The sequence below is a fragment of the Octodon degus genome, unplaced genomic scaffold (genome assembly GCF_000260255.1).
Source record: "Octodon degus isolate 3935 unplaced genomic scaffold, OctDeg1.0 scaffold00032, whole genome shotgun sequence".
In the NCBI taxonomy this organism is placed as follows: Eukaryota; Metazoa; Chordata; class Mammalia; order Rodentia; family Octodontidae; genus Octodon; species Octodon degus.
In genome coordinates this window covers 5703753-5719635 of record NW_004524608.1, presented here as the reverse complement: position 1 = coordinate 5719635, position 15883 = coordinate 5703753, and the positions used below count along the sequence as shown (strand labels likewise).

Below are 15883 nucleotides of genomic sequence, written 5' to 3'. Positions count from 1 at the left end.
GGGACATGACACAGCGCTGCCTGCAGGGGGCGCCCGGGCCCCGCCGAGCCCGAGCGGAAGAGTGGAGGTTGTATACAGCCAGGCGCAGCAGGCCGTTTGGACTGTCGGAGCGGCTTCCCGGAGGCGAGTCGGCGGCGCAGCCGGATCCGGTTTGGGCGCGGGGCTGAGCCTACGCGTGCGAGCGGCGGGTATGCGCGGCGCGGGGAGCCCCGGGTTTGCAGGCCTGCGTCTTGCTTGGAGCTCAGGGCATCTCCGGCTTTGCCGTCTGCGGGGCCCAGCGCCGTGCCGCGTGGCCGAGTACCAGCTTCGGGGGTGGAGATTCGGGGGCTTGAACCCAGGGCCTGCGTACTGAGCTGCCGCCGCGGCCCTTTTTACTTTGTGTTTTGAACAGGAGCTGCCCTAGAGTGGTTGCCGAGCTGGGTTTGAATTTGCCCACCTCCTGCCTCAGCCTCCTGGATAGCTGAGATTACAGGCGTGGACCACCACAACGGATTCTGTGACCTTGTGCAAGTTTAGCTCTCAGTTCCTCCTGCGTGAAATGGACGTAGGCTCTGCACCTCCGGCTGCAATAAAGGTCTATCCCAGGTAGGTGGCGCTGTGTGCCCGCCCACTAGATGGTAGCAATGCCTTACCCGTGGCCGAATTCCACAGAAACAAAAGGACAGTGGCCAAGGTCTGTTCTCTGGCTGGGCAGATTACGATGATGCTCTCTCTGACTTTCCTTAAATTCTAAGCAGCGTTCAGGGACGAGCCATGAACGGTCACCAAATTCTGAGGATTTCTTACTCCTTCGTCTGGGCAAGATGTTCCAGGCTGGGCCTTCCTTCCGGGTGATTGTTAAGCGTGAGGCTGAGGCTCAGCCCCTGCACTGGGTGCGCACTCAGCTCAGCCCTGAAGGCTGAGGAAGGAGGAAGAGGCCAAGTTCCGTGTCTTGGGAGGGGAAGGGTTCTGGATGCTGCGCATCCGGGCAGCCAGGCACATTAGGTTTCCTGGCCCCCCTGGCAGGTCAAGCATCATCAATCAGGTGGAGGGGGAAGGGACTGGCCAGGGGCACTTGCCCGGACTGGTGGCATTGGGTTCCTGGGACCCAGTTATATGCAGGGGCTGGGTGGGCAGATGAGAGAAACATTCTGGGCTGTGATTTGGGAGTGGGGTTGACTGGGCTGCCTAAGGACAGTAGCAGCTGAAGAGAGGGGACACTGCCAGAGCTCTGCTGCCTGGGAATGCTACCCCAGGGGACAGTAGCTTTTGGGAAGCATTTGTTTCCTGTGGAGCACCCGGCAGTGGCTTTGTCTCCCTGACCCATCCCCACCTGTAGGGCCCTGCTAGCCCGGCTGCCTTTGGCCTGGCCCACATGACCAGGACTGGTGGCTGGTGACCGGAGGTTGCTGGTTGTGGGCACACCACTTTCCTCTTCTTTGTAGGTGTCAAGGGTTGGCTCCCACTTGGCACACCTAGGCCTCTAGCTGCTGGTGTGATGAGAAAGTGTGATTTGCTGTCTTACTCAGGCAAGCCACTCAGTAAGCCTGGGGACAGACTCCACTTTGTGGGAAACCACAGAGATGGAAACATCAACATCTGAGACCAAAAAGAGGATCCTTCCCTCATGGATGACAGCCCAGGTGGCTGAGAAGAGGACTGTGCCAATGAAGACCTCCAAAAGGAGGAGGACAGTGGAGCCGGCAAAGGCAGCGAGGTGGGACAAGCTCTGGCCAGGGGACTTGGGGGAGGACTGGGAGGGGACCCAGCGGTGTCCACTGAGACTTGCCCTTGAGCTCTTCGCAGGTGAGAAGCATTGTCCCTTGCAGAGAGGCTCCCACCTGTGCCTCTGCCAGCCCAGTTAGCACAGACAGTGGACCAAACGAGTTCTTGGCGGCCAAGTGGGTTCTGCAGTTGGCCAAGCCACAACTGTGCCAGTTGTCCAAAATGTAATAAAACCTGACATCAAGTGGGCAAATCAGTGGACTAGCAGCGGACTGCCCTGGTCAGCACTGGGGCAGAAGTGGAACAGCATGAAGTCAGAAGCTGTGGGCAGGTTCATTGGAGTGATAATGGGCAGAAGAGGGTCTTGGGCTGCAGCTTCGAGTAGGAGGGGGCACCCCTGCTGCTGTCCTGAGCAGGGCTCCAGGCCCATGGCACCTCCTTGGACTCCTCCTGTGCCCCAGTGCAGGTCTGTCATCTGTCCAGTGTGCCATCTCAGTCTGCTGGCCTGTATCTGTTCTCGCTCCCAATGTGTGTTTCACTGGCAACTCTCAGCAGCCAGCTGTCTGTCACGCCTAGACCCAGAACCCTGTGGAGGGTGGGAAACCCCATGCCCATACCAGGCAACAGGGGCTAAGTCATGTTTGTGCCTTGGGGAGGCCAACAGATGTGGCTGTGCTGTCTTTGGCGGGAAGGCTGGGCTTCTGGGCCCCTATGTTCTTACCCCCTTTCTCCTCATGAGGCCTGACACCCTCTGTCCCTGTCCATCCATGGCTTTGTGTTTTTCAGTTGCCTTGCAGTGAAGACCGTGTACTGCATGAATGAAGCAGAGATGGTGGACACAGCCTTGGGGATCTTGCTTGAGGTAAAGTCTCTGAGTTGCTTCTTCACTAGAGTGGTTGAAACTTCACAGGGAAAACCAGCCTGTGGTCACCATCACAGGAGTGGCACCTCAAACTGCCTAGGTAGGGCCTCGTATCAGGTCAGCCCACGCCTTCAGCAGCCCTGGCCTGCTCTCCCATTCCTGCTGCCCTGAGCTCTTACCACATGGGGTGAGGCCTGTGAAGTGACTCTTTGGGGCTGGGTCCTGGCCAGGGAGTGGGTGTGAGGAGTAGGGTGCTTTCTGTTTGGGGTGACGGTGTGAAGTCGTGTTCTCAGAAGGGGCCTTGCAGGGGGAGATGCTGTCTCCTTCGCAGAACTCTTGAGTGTCCTCACTTCCTGGGGTATAACAGTTGTACCTCCTCAGGGGTGTGTGGGACTTTCTAGTTTGCCAGAGGCTTGCATGCAGTCTGTTACCTCATGAACCCTCACAGTGGCCCTGTGGTGTAGTAATCTGCAGCTGTTATTCCTACGAAGCTGCGACACCTGGGCTTGGCTTTGTTCTGGGAGGGGCCTTGGGCCCGCAGCACGTTTTGTACTCTGGGCCCCTTCCATTCTCTCTCTGCCTTTCCAGCTACTTTTCCCCATTGGTCTCTTTTTCTCTGTACTCAGCTGTTCCTTCCATCTATGGCTGTTTCTCTCCCTATCGAGTCCTGATTTCTTCAAGAGCCTGAGGGCTTTGTGTAGGGTGAGGAGAGGGTGTTATTGTGGGCTGGGAGCAGTATCTGGCCCAAATACCCGCTGGCTTTGTGGTGGCTTTGGCTGTGTCCTGGGTCACTGATAGGCCAACCAGAACTTGGGGAAATGAGCTCCTGCACTGACCCTACCCTTTGCCCTGTTCCACAGGGCCGCAGATGGGAGAAGCCACAGGAAAAGCTGGCTGGGGGGAGCTCTGAGAAGCCTGAGCTCTGCCGCACCGGCCCCTGGTCTCCTCACACGAGTTCTGGTGGTAACAGTGGGGAAGAGGATAGTGGGAATGACAGTCCTGCCCTGAGCCTTAGTCCTACCCAGAGGCCAGGGACTTCCACCTCTGCCTGTAGCAGAAACCCTGAGCAGGAAGAGGAAGAGGAGGAGGAGGAGGAAGAGGAGGAGAAGGACGATGTGTTCAAGTACGTCAAGGAGATATTTTTCAGCTAAGGGATGAGCTGACTGTTGGGCTTTCTGCTGAGTGAAGCCAGGCACAGCCGGGGCTGCTGAGCCAGACCTGGCTGGGTCATCTTAGCTCAGAAGCCTGGATGATGCTCCGCATCTTGGGGACTCCTGAGCTGTGCCCACTCGTGGCCTAATGGATCTAGAATCCCAGGCATTTGTTGTGTGAAGCTACCAGGTTCCAGGGGAAACGAGGCTGTGGAGCTCAGCTTACTGGAACCAGCGACAGCCCGCCACTCTTCAGCATGCTGGGATGTGCAGCCTTCACTCAGCGCCATCTCGGGAAGCCTCCGTCCCCACCCAGGCGGTCATCTGTCAGGAGCACCAGGCTCTGGTTGGACAGGCCTCCCCTGCTGCCACCTTCTTCCTGGGAAGTGGGAGTGGGACAGGAACAGAGCACAGAGCACAGACAAAAGACCACACCAGAGTCCACGTTTGTCTTTTTAGTATGGCTTTTGACGCAGAGAATAAAGAAGTCATTCTAATATGTAAATGCTGAAAAAAAATACAAACTCCCCCATTACATGAGTAGTTAAATTTCTGTCCTTTTGGTTCTGAGTGGAGAACGGAGGGGAACCATTCAGTCCAGTTCCCCTTTTCTGCCAAAGAATTGGGATGACCTTTCCCGAACTCCTGGGTTGCACAGCAGTAGGAGTTGGCTGGCTGACCCCTGTGCTACCTGCTTCCAGCCCAGGGACCTTTTTAGGGAATGCTTCAAGGCCATGGGGCATCTCTTCATGCCCCATGCATCTCCACTGGATCCCTCCAGGGCATTCTTGGGCCTTTGGGAACCGCTCACACATCCACTTGGCACAGAGCAGGAGCGGGCACTTGCTAACCAGGGCCTGGAGACGCTAAGTGCTCTCAGCGTGGTCCCCTTTGTTGCTGTCAACCTTTACTGGGCTCTGGTTTGGTGATCTGGCTGATCAGCCTGGAAATCAACCCCATGATGGACCCCCTCCTCTCTCTCTCTCATCCTGAGTTTAGAGCAGGAATTGCTCAGGTACGTTAATTAAAGCAAGAATCCACGTGACAGTTGCATGGCTTTAGAGTGTCCTTGGAAAGACAGAATCCTACTCTAAGAAACTGTGGGTGCCCCGCCACCCTGACTGATCTGTTCCTTGACGTGAGACTCCACGTGCTTCACGGAGGCCCCGTCTGTTGAAGCTCGTGGTCAGCATTAGCTATGAATCGTGAGGGAGGAAGGGCCAGCTCATGCCTCTCCGGCACCTGCTTGGATGCTGGGATGAAGCCTTGCAGTCGTCTCTGCCAGTAGATGGGACTAGCAGATCTCAGGCTTGCTCTTGTCCATCTTGGTCCTTGGATGGAGCATAACTGTGACCCTGAGCAGCAGGATGAGTAAGGCTTGGGCCAGGACCAGAGCTAGGAAGCCAGGCCCCAGGAGGGAGAGCCTGACCCACTTCCACGCGTAGTACAGAAGGAGGCCCAGCCCACTGGCCAGCATCATGGAGGACACGGCCAGCAGCAGCACCGCCAGCTGCCACTCGCCCTGGTTGCCTTTGCACTGGGCGACGATGAGAGGCAGCGGGACAAAGAGTATGAACACCAGTGCTCCATATGCGCCAAGCCTGGCCAGGGCCAGGCCCAGCCGAGGCACCCCCAGGGCCTCTAGCTCCGGGAACTGGTGACACCGCAGGGAGCTACTGTCCTCATCCCACAGGCAGAAGTTGTAGAAGCCAATTCTGAGGCTGGGCAGCTCCGCGAGGTTGCCGGCCTTCCAGAGGAGGGCATAGAACAGCAGGGCGATGACCACAGCCATGAGGGTCATGATCCCCATGAAGGGCAAGTGCTCACCCCGCCACGCCCTGGAGGCAGCCATCTCTCTCCTGTCCTTTGTGGGGGACCTGTGGGGAAGTCACATCAGTGAGTCTTGAACTCTGCCCCCCTCTTTCCCAGCTTCTGCTCCCAGCATCCTTTTCCTGGCACTGCATTAAACAGCCAAGGAAGACTCCGCCTACTCCACCCTCTCCCCCGCCCCCCACCGCTGGTGGTCTGCAGTCAGGACCACTTCTGAGTTCCAAATGAGGGTTCCCTGGGCTGATGGCCCTGCTGCAGCCCAAGCACAGCCGCATTCAGTGTCTGAGGGTTTTTCTCAGAGTCTCACCACCAAGGCGAAGGACAAGATTCCCTGTTGGGGGCCCTGAAGGCAGAAGAAGGTGCGGCAGCCCTGGTGGGACCACAGGGCTCACCATAGCCACCATGACCTCCCATCCCCCCGCTGGGAGAGTTACAGGAGGGGCTCCTGGGGGCCACCTGTCAGTCAAGTGCAGCCCGCCCTGTGCTGGGCAGCGCCACTGTTTTCAAGGCTCTGCAGTTCAGTGGACCCTGAACCTGGGCTGGCCACTGCCAGGTTGTCATCTGCTTCTCTCAGGGTCATTGTGGGACAAACAGGTCATCACCCGGAGTGTAATCACATAGTAGCATGCATTGCATTTTAAATGTCAATTCTCGAAATAATTCCGCCGAATGGATAGTGGGGGAGATTTTTAAGCATGGCGCATACCTGCAACTCCAGCTGCTCAGAGGCAGTAGAATAGCAGGTTCAAGGCCAGCCAGGCAATTTAGTGAGCGATGTTTCAAAATAAAAATGGCTGGAGATGCAGCTCGGGGTACAGGTTTTGTCTAGTGTGTTTGAGGCCCCAGGTGCCATCCCCAAAGCTGTTAAAGAAGTAAGACCCTTCTCTCTCACCATGCACGTAATATTTTTCTTACGTGCTGGCATATTTTCAGATAATCATAGTATTGAACATGATGCTGTTTTCACTGAATATTGTGAACATTTTCCCAAAGCTGTTAAATATTCTTCAAAAGCTTGGTTGGCACTTGCGTAATATTCTGTGTCATGGTCACTGCACTGTTTGCTGACAAGTCGGTTCCTTTTGCCACCCTTGCCACAAGGAAGCAGCCTGCCTATCTGGAATGTGATTGTTTCAAAGGTTACGGCTCTGCAGTCCCAGCTGCTGGGTCAAGGGCAGTGTGAACGTGCTCGCTGCACACCTTCCAGGTGTGTGTATGTGTGCCTGTTTCTTACACTCTCATTATTAAAAAAAAAATCTACTTTTTTTACACAGAAGTGTTTTCCTCAGATTGGCCTCTGAAGCAGTAGTGTGTGCCCCGTGCCTTCATCTGTATGTATTTTCTGGTAGGAATAAAACAGCTGCTCATGTGGGGATGGCCAGGAACCCAGAGCTCAGCCTTGTGCGACACAGGCACTGGACTGGAGACACCGAGTGAGCCTCGCTCTGGGATGTCGGGTGGGGCTCAACAGTGACATGAAGTATGGCCCTTGGTGGCCCTGGTGAGGACACTGTGGGCCAGCTTCTTGGGGACCCTGCCCAACAGCGCCGCCTTCTCACAGCTGGCTGGAGGTTGGCCTGACTCCTGACACACAGTGGGTTATGGGATAGAAAGAGACCAAGTGGGGAGAACAGCATAAGCCAGGAAGAGAGAGGAGAGGAGGAGAGATAGAGCATCCACAGGCCCCAGTCTGCGCCAGCCACAAGAACAGAAATTTCTCAGTGGCCTCGCATGGGCATGGTGGCTGGGGATGAGCAGAGCCCATTAGGACAGAGGGGTCCTGGGATATGTGGCCAATGCCTGGCCCTGCAGTGGCTCCCCCAGCCTGAGCAGCTCTGTGGGGACACAGACATGGAAGCAGGGAGTGGAGAGTAAAGGCTTTGAGGACCAAGAGGCAGAAGACCCTTGTTTGAAAGGAGTTTGGAGACCTTTAAGGCAACAAGCCTTGCCACAGAAGGATCTATCATGACCAAACCATGCCTTAGTTACTTGTTGCTAGACTGACATGATGACAAGTGACCAATCCAGCGCACAGTATGGACAGAGTCCCGACATGTTTTGTATGATTTTATAATTTAAACAAATTTTGTAAAAGCCTGTGCTTGCATTTTTAATGGTCTGGGCATTTTGGCATGTGACACTGATTGCCAGAGGGCAAAGGCCAGTTCACACTACCACGGGCAATATGGTGAACTTGTTCACATTGCCTGGGGAACAAGGGCATGGGTGCCGGGGCCCTTATTTAAGTGGCCCCTCTTTATCTGGCTTGAGTCCTCTTATGCTTGTTTTTTTTCTATTTAATAAAGATCTTTTATTGTCTCATTAAAATATCACAGATTGGCTTTACAATCCAGAAACTTGTTTCTGTAGCTGGATTAACTCTTGGATCTTCCTCATCTGGCCGCTGAACTGTTCCCTTTTCAGAAACATAGATACCATCCAAAATTTTTCTGATATCCTTGTTTTTGACTGTTTGTGGCTTGCTGGATCAAAGCAGCTGAATTTGAAACAAGCTCAATGTCATTTCCTTCAAGGATGAGCTCATCTTTCTGGGCTTGAGACACTGAGCAAGCAACACCTGCCCTCATGTGAATTTGGCGAATGTATTTTTCACCCAAGAAATTCCAGATTTTGACAAGAGCCCCATTCTCCTGAATAACGACGTTGATGGGGAAGGGAGCACACACAGACCTCATCTTGTGACGGGAGCCCAGCATGACCCCCTTGATCACGTTCTGTACATGGCTACAGATCATTCGGACAGCCGCCAACTCCTTTCTGATTCTCCACCATTTGTCAACCTGGAGCCTCTTCTTTTTCTTCCCAAGGAGACAGTTCCACATTGATGTGGCTGAAGTCCCTCCATAGGGTTCCTCTGGGGCCCTTCACAATAACTGTGCATCCTTTCAGAGTGATGTCGACATTTTCTGGAATGTCAACAGTCTGAGTGCTAAGAACGGTCTTCATTCTTGCGGGAGATGCGGCAAAGAGCGAGTCCTCCTACACTTAGATGCATAAAATCATTGATTAAATATTTCTGACTTGCAGACAGAGCTAGCTTTCAAAACTGACCACGCGCTCCTAGGAGGTGGGGTTGCATCGGCCACCTCGTGTTCAAGCTCCTAGCTGGATGCAAGGAGCCTTTATGTTTTGGAGTTCTTCATTTTCTTTCACCTGACCCTTTGGAGGGTTTGAATGGACTGAAGTAAAATGCAATGAGAACCAAGGTGTGTGCAGAAAAGGGTGTCCCTAATTGCTGCCATCCCTGCCTGCACACAGAATTACATCCCGGCCCCTGTGCTGGTGCTGGATCTTCTCCACACTCCAGCCAAGATCCTGGACCTGCAGCATCTGCCAAAGCCCAGTGCCTCTGTCCTGCCCCTGCTTCCAGGGGAGATGCAGCAGACGCTAGCAACATGGGTGAGGAGGGCTAGAAACGAATCCTCCCTTCTTCCTCAGCACATTTTGCAGGGACAGTATTGGACATTTGGTTGGAAATCTCACAACTTGCTGCCCCAAGAATCTGCCCTGTTTTTTTTTTTTTTTTAAATTTGAGACAGGATTTCACTATGCAGTTCATCTTGGCCTTGAACTCATTTTGTAAAGCAGGCTTGGCCTAGAACTCACAGTAATACTCCTGCCTCAGCCTCCTGAATGCTGGGATTATAGGTGTGCACCATCAGGCCCAGCTGGGTTTGGTTTTTAACAATCCTGGCAATCACGTTCTTACTGCAGTCAGCGTTTTCATACCCTTTAATGACAGTCTGGCTTCCTGCACAAAGGGCAGGGGGGAGACCTCTGAGTCAGTGTGGCCATTTTTAGATGAACGTTTTCCTGTTTATAATAAAGTAATACATGCTGACTACAGGAAATTAGAAAAATATGTGAAGACTTTTACAGAAAAGATTAAAAATCACCTACAACTTTTAGTCATAGAAATGACTATGTTTCCTTCTCTAATGTTTTGCTTACCTAGTGCTTCCCTCAAAATAAGACCTAGATGGAAAGTAATCAGCCTTGAAAGCTAGCAATGGAAAATGCCAGCCCCCTCAGCCTATCCCTGGCTCACCTGCCTTACCAAGCATGACTGTGGTGGTGGGTGAGGCAGGGACGGGCTAGCGCGGCTGGCACTTTTGAGCTCTCATGGTTTCAAGACTGGTTATGTTCTACTAGGTCTTATAGTCAGGAAAATGGGGTAATTAGGATTACATAACTGTGTTTACATTTCACTTTGTCAACATCATTATAGCCCAAACATTTCTCAATGTCATTAGAAATGTTTCCTAAGTGGTATACTTAGGGGCTTCCTACGGCCACATTGTAATGTAAAGTTTTTGTAGATGGCCTCAAACTCAGAGCCATCCTCTTGCCTCAGCTTTCCCAGCGCTAGGATTATCGGGTGCACTGCAGTGCTGGGCCTTAGATTATGTTTTATAACACTGTTTAATAATATAAATAGTGCTACAGTGTGCATATGTTTGTGAGTCAGTTTACCTTTCCACTAACAGTTGGAGAGAGTGACTGTCTCCTTACCTCCAGCTTCTGTTTTAGAGAGAGGGTCTCACTGAGTTACCCAAGCTGGCCTTCAACTCCTGGGCTCAAGCTACCGTCCTGCCTCAGTGTCCACAACAGCTGGGACTTCAGGCCTGTGCCATTTTACCCGAGGATGTGCGAAGGCTGAGGTATCTCGTCCTGTGTAAAGCTGCACATTCCTAAGTCTTCTGATGACAACGGATGAGTCGTTGTTATTGTGTCCTTTCAGAGTTAGTAGTTTATTTCTTTTTGTCTTTTTTTCAGAGTTAGTCGTTTAACATTTTCAAGTGATTGACAGCAATCTGTATTTCTCCCTTTCTAAAATGCTATCTGCTCTTCTTCTTTTCAAAAAAAAAAATGCATTTTGAGTTTTAGCTTTTGTCACTGTGAGTCCCTTGTAATAAAGGCCGTTTCATTGTCACAGCAAAGCAGAATTCTCTTGCTACATGGGTCCCCTGGCCCGAGATACAGTGAAAACTCCAGGTCTTTGTGAGGGTTGGGCCACAGGCACTGTTGGCTCTGGGTTGGCAGGTCTGAGGAGGGCGTGGGTCCTGCTCAGAGGGGAGCAGATGCCCAGTGAGAGGAATGGAAGGCAGATGATGCCGGAGTAGTTGGAGGTGGCCTGCTATTTGTTTGATCATTTACGCATCTTGTTGCGGTAATCATCTTAATAAAAGACGCTGGGATGGTGGGTATCAGAGGCACGTTGTGTCTTTTAATTCTAAATTATGTTCTTGTCAGGTTCACTTTAAGGGGGAACCTTCCCTGAGGGTGTGTCATAGGGGCAGGTAGGGTCAGCGCATCACACACTTCTCTGGCCAACTGCGGGCAGCTCTCAGGACATCTCTGGCCTGTGCACCTGGACACCAGACTGAGACGCGGTGAGTGAGTTCCAGGCCTGGTTCTGTCCAGGCTCTGGCTGTGACTATGCATGCTTGCCCGGAGGGGCACTGGGAAGGCTGCTTGCTCGCTGAAGATACTGAAGCAGCACTCACTTGAGTTGAAGACTCAAGATATCTTATCACAGTCCACAGTGCGTCTGTTCAAAGTCCCAGTCTCCATCTTCAGTCACAGTTGAATCTTTTCCCTCCATGCTAAAATATCTATTAGCTGAACATTGTGTAACTCTGCTGATCATACACTTATTTATAACTTCTATTTATGTGTGTGTGAGAGAGATGGTGGATTGAACCCAGACATTTGTACTAGGCAAAGTTGCTAACTCGTGCAGGGTGGGCTTGAATTTGCAATCCTCCTGCCTAAGCCTCCCAGGATGCTAGGATTACAGGCATCTGTCACTGTGCCTGGCTACCATTTGTTGTTTGTCACTCTCCTAATCAGGTCTTTAGTTAGTATAGACTTATTCCAATATTTAGGATCCAATAAAACTTGTCTTTCCTCTCCATCTTATATCTCCATCTTATATAAAACAAGCCATTCTGTTTTCATCTTCTGATTCACTCTTACCTGAATATCTAACAATATTCAAGAAGCAGACTTTACTAAGCTGGCCTTGCTTGGTTTCCCTACACATACCCGAGTTTACCACCTCTGTGAGCTGCCATTCCCATGTGGTCTCCAGGACTCCGCCTCCTCCCCTAGGGGGCAGCACCCTGCAGAGCACCCCAACAGTCTTCCCCTGGAGTGGAAATTCCTTGTCTGCTAAGTGCTCTGTCAACCTTCAGTGTCGAAGCAGAGAGGATTGGAGTGCTGGCAGAGAATGTCCCTATGTGGTGACGGGGACTGAATTCTTCCTGGTGAGGAATGTCTACTTCCTTCCCAGCAGGTGTTCTAGCTCTACAGTAGAGCAGGATGCCAGGAAGAGTGGCTCTACCCAGGCCTCTTCTCTAGGGCAACATCAGCAGTTCTTCTGCTTCTTTAGGGTACTTAGCTTCCATCCCAATGGCTTCTCTCTAGTTTCCCAAACCACAGGTAGGATCAGGACCTGGTTGTCTCTTGCTGTTCCCTTCATCTGGAAGACTTTGCAGTTAGCCACGCCTCTCCTTCCCTCACCTCTTTCAGGTCTGTCCTGTCACTCTGAGTCTTGTGGCCTTGGGCATGTTATATCTCACCCTCTGCCCCACACTGGCTTTCTGTAAGGTGCCGCCTGTCATGTTCTGTTGTGAGACGGACACAATATCTGCAAACTGGGGCCACGGAGAGCAGCACATATCTGCCCTGGTCATGCTGAGGAAGCAGTGATTCAGGGGAGAAAATGGGAATTGAGGCAAAAGTGACAGAGATGGGCTGGGGTGAGGCACGAAGGGAGGGAGCTGCTCCAGGAGGAAAACTAGAACCAAGGCAGAGCCACAGGCTTTGGCGCGGCAGCCAGGAGAAATGTTTGTCAGCGGAGGCCACCAGCCCTGGCTTCAGTCTTTGTGGCTAAATACATTTGAGATTCAGTGTATTCTTGGCCTGGGTGTGGCTCTCACAGAAATAAAAAGGGAAGAAAGGGAAATGGGTCTTGTTTCCTTTGACGACAGTGTCTCTTGGATGTGCTAGGTGGCAGCGCCCTGGATAGCCCAATGTGCTCAGCGGTGGCTGCCACCAAGCATCTTATGGGCGCTGCAGTGTTAGTTCTACTTAATTCTCCCATGCAAATACAAGCAGCTTTAGCAGCAGAAACGGGACGACGCCACAAGACTGGGATATAGAGTCGGAAGTGTGAGGTTAAGCCCCTGTGTGGATGACAGGCCACTGAAACAGCTGCCTAGACGGTGCTATGAATAGACATGCCTCCTGTTCAATTGTTCTGTTGTTAATCAGTGTTGATCTCTCCAGAAGATAACTCAAGCTGAGGAAAAAACGTTATAAGAAACTGTGAGGGATTAAAAACTACTCTTTGGAAGTGAGACAATGACTGTAAACTGGGAGCTACTGCCTTGTTTGGGTTTCACTGGAGGCCTGCGCCCCGGTGGTTCTGGGAGGTGGAGATGGGCCAGGCCGAAGTGGATGGAGGATCTGCGGTGCCAGAGATTGTCCAGCGCTGTGTCTCCCACAGTTCTGGGGACGCTGGTCCTCCTCCAGGGAGGAGGCCAGAGCCTCACCTGTCACCCCACCCATGGCTCATTTGGGGGGAATCTCTTGAACCAGGGGCCCTGCACTGGCCAGAGACACCCTGGGCAGACAGACGCCACCCTGACTAAGCTGGTACACTTCTTAGGAGCCGACGCCAAACACGTTTTTAAAGAGAAAATTACAAGTTTTGAAAAGCTTTGGAAAGGAAATAAACGTTGAAGCAAGGAAGAGAATCTGGCATGAAAAAGGAATGATTCTAGATGAAAGGGCTGGGGAAGATCTGTTCGCAGAAGGAGATTTGGTTTGAGCCTGTAAGAGTTTCTCACTAATGATCGGGCAGTGGATGAGTTTCTTGGAAAAAGTAGAAAAACAAAACAAAAATAGGTGCTCACCTTACGCCACATACTGAAGTAATTTCACGTGGGCTCAAGAACCAACATTAAAAAAATGTAGAAAAAGTAAACATTTGGTTTAAGAATGAGAAAGAATATTTTGGATTGAAAAGCACATAAAACTTGTACAGAATTTACTGCTTAAACAGGTTTCTACACTCACACAAAGTACAAAGGAAGGGGCCGGGGAGATGGCTCAGTAGAATAAACTTCCCTGGCAAGTGCAAGGGCCTGAGTTCAATCCCCGGTCCTGCCAAAAACAACAACAACAACAACAACAACAAACAAAACTAAACAACAACAAAAACAAAAACAAACAAAGGAAACATCAGGAGCATGGAAAATGTGTGCACAACAAACATTAAATGACGAAAATACATCCAAGTGCAAAATATTCATGCCAACAGTTAAGACATTAAACTTCCTTAAAAATAGGCCAGAAACTAAGACAAGAAAGAATGCAAAGTGGTTAACCAGCCATGAAGCCCAGTCAAGCATTATAACTTAGGTGTTTGCTTATCACATCTGTAGTTAAATAAACTTCAAGTGTGGCAAAGCTGGATTTCTCCCAGAGATTGAAATTTTTGCAAATTTTCTTGGAGGTACTTTGGCAATGTATATTAAATAACTACCCCTAATAGTCATATCTCTTTGACTTAGTAATCTCACTTTTATGAATTTATCCTTAGGCAGAAATCAGAAATGAAACAAACAATTTATATACAGACGTGTGCATCACAGTATTATTTTGGCAAAAAAGTGGGAAGCAACTAGAATTCCCAATTTAAGAAATAAATGATGACGCATTAAGTTGACAGAACAACTTGTGGCTTTTAGGAAAAGCAGGTATAAAATTATACTGTCATGTGAGTGTAAAAATGTCTAGAAAAGAGGCTAAAGAATTATTTAAAATGTGATGCCACTGTGGTATTTAAGGTTGGTGACATTTTAGGCAATTGTTTATTTCTTCTTTTCCCATTAAAGTATTTCCAGAATTATGGGCATTTGCTATGAAAAAGTGACATTTATAAAACAGACAATCACAAGCTGTGATTACATAAAGGAGGGACCAAGAGGGAAAGCTGAGCAGTGAGAAAATTTCTCAAATTGAAAAAAAAAAGATATATATTTTAAAATTATTAACTGAATGTAACAATAACTGAACCTCTGAAATAGCATTTTTGGAGTATGAGAAGAGGACGCTGAAACTTACTTCCATTGTTCTGAAAGAAGTAGGGATGCACTTCTTCCCTACACAACAAACTCTCTGATTCTTACATGTGAAAAAGCATAATGGACGTTATTAAAGTATTAGTGAAACATTCTACATTTAAAAAAGATCTGTATCAAGAGAACTAAAATCCCACCAGGAGTTCCATCAGAGCAAGAGAAATGATATACTCTAACCGGGGCTCTGAGGAGTTCTTAGCTCCTGCTGTACTGTTTGAATCAAAACCACAGGTTCTTTGGACCCCCTTCAGTGTGCACCAGAAGGTCGCACAATGTCTTTGTGGCTTTGAGTCACAGTTCCACAGGTGCTGGTCAGTGACCTGCTCCCGCCGGGCTGCGTACTGGACATCGCGTTTCCAGTGCTGCACACATTTATTTGTACAGACCGTGAGAGGCTTTGCTGCACCCAGTCTGTGTGAGTGTTTCTAGTGGATTCTACCAAGGCTCCCATCCTCATTTTGGAGGCAGAGCCCCTCAGTAATGCTGAAGAGTGAAGGGTGGGGGAGCAGGAGATGGCGGGTCGATCCATAGGAGGAGAACGGGAGGACGGGTGCACACCCCAGGGCCCATTTTCACCCCCGTGCCCATTGCTAGAATGCAAACTCCTAAGAGAACAGCATTGTCTTAGGAGGCGTTGGGCATGTGGGCCAACTGAGAGGTACTTACAAAAAGGAGGGCCAGAGCCACAGGAACGCTCATGGGAAGTGGGGGCAGGCAGCCAGGTCTGGGCGGCGAGGTGTGCTTGTCGCTGGCTCTCTAAGGTCAGGCTCCAGGCAGGAGGGTGGCAGCGAGGAATAGCAGAGGACTCGCTCCTGATGTCCTGCTTGCATTTGCAGTTGCGTCTGAGTAAACAGCTCTCTGAGCTTTTGTACATTTGTGCTGATGTCACTATCAGCTGATTTTACTTTCGTTTCTTAAGTTGCCCGTGACTTTTCAGAAATGAAGAATGTAAACAACTTCTTGTTCCCTCAGAATAGGCTGCCCACAAGGGCCAGCTGAGTTGGAGCCAGGTGAGGGCCTAGGTTATGTTACATGGTGGCTCCAGAAAAGGTAGAACTCTAGAGCTCCCAGGGGCTGAAACTCCCAGATAAATGCAGCCTGGACGGTCAGGTGGGAGGGACCTTCCAGACCCAGCCCACAGGCTCAGAGGAGCCGCGGGGGTG

At 50.8% G+C, this 15883-nt stretch overlaps 2 protein-coding genes across 4 annotated transcripts; one reads left to right on the top strand and one right to left on the bottom strand.

Moving 5' to 3' along the window:
• The first annotated feature begins 19 nt into the window (after positions 1-19).
• CUNH7orf49 (chromosome unknown C7orf49 homolog) lies at positions 20-4047 on the top strand. Of its 3 annotated transcripts, none has more exons than XM_004629967.2 (4): positions 20-585; positions 1509-1696; positions 2491-2566; positions 3427-4047. In XM_004629967.2, the coding sequence occupies exons 2-4, from the start codon at positions 1563-1565 to the stop codon at positions 3715-3717; spliced, it is 501 nt and encodes a 166-aa protein (XP_004630024.2). In that variant the 5' UTR covers positions 20-585; positions 1509-1562; the 3' UTR covers positions 3718-4047. The 3 variants fall into 3 exon arrangements, with proteins under 3 accessions (XP_004630024.2, XP_023569439.1, XP_023569441.1); XM_023713671.1 differs by having other exon boundaries at positions 1425-1696; XM_023713673.1 differs by lacking the exon at positions 20-585 and adding an exon at positions 643-673.
• A 110-nt stretch (positions 4048-4157) lies between these two features.
• On the bottom strand, positions 4158-15817 carry Tmem140 (transmembrane protein 140). Its single transcript, XM_023713670.1, has 2 exons — positions 15387-15817; positions 4158-5594 (listed from the first exon to the last, which is right to left on the bottom strand). Exon 2 carries the CDS (start codon positions 5567-5569, stop codon positions 5012-5014), a length of 558 nt encoding a protein of 185 aa, XP_023569438.1. The 5' UTR covers positions 5570-5594; positions 15387-15817; the 3' UTR covers positions 4158-5011.
• Between the last annotated feature and the right edge of the window lie 66 nt (positions 15818-15883).

Bases quoted from the DNA above. Each gene is read 5' to 3' on its own strand.
- CUNH7orf49 (XM_004629967.2), top strand. From the start codon at position 1,563: ATGGAAACATCAACATCTGAGACCAAAAAGAGGATCCTTCCCTCATGG. The intron at 1,697-2,490 runs GTGGGACAAGCT...TGTGTTTTTCAG, and splicing joins GAGCCGGCAAAGGCAGCGAG to TTGCCTTGCAGTGAAGACCG. The intron at 2,567-3,426 runs GTAAAGTCTCTG...CCTGTTCCACAG, and splicing joins CCTTGGGGATCTTGCTTGAG to GGCCGCAGATGGGAGAAGCC.
- Tmem140 (XM_023713670.1), bottom strand. From the start codon at position 5,569: ATGGCTGCCTCCAGGGCGTGGCGGGGTGAGCACTTGCCCTTCATGGGG.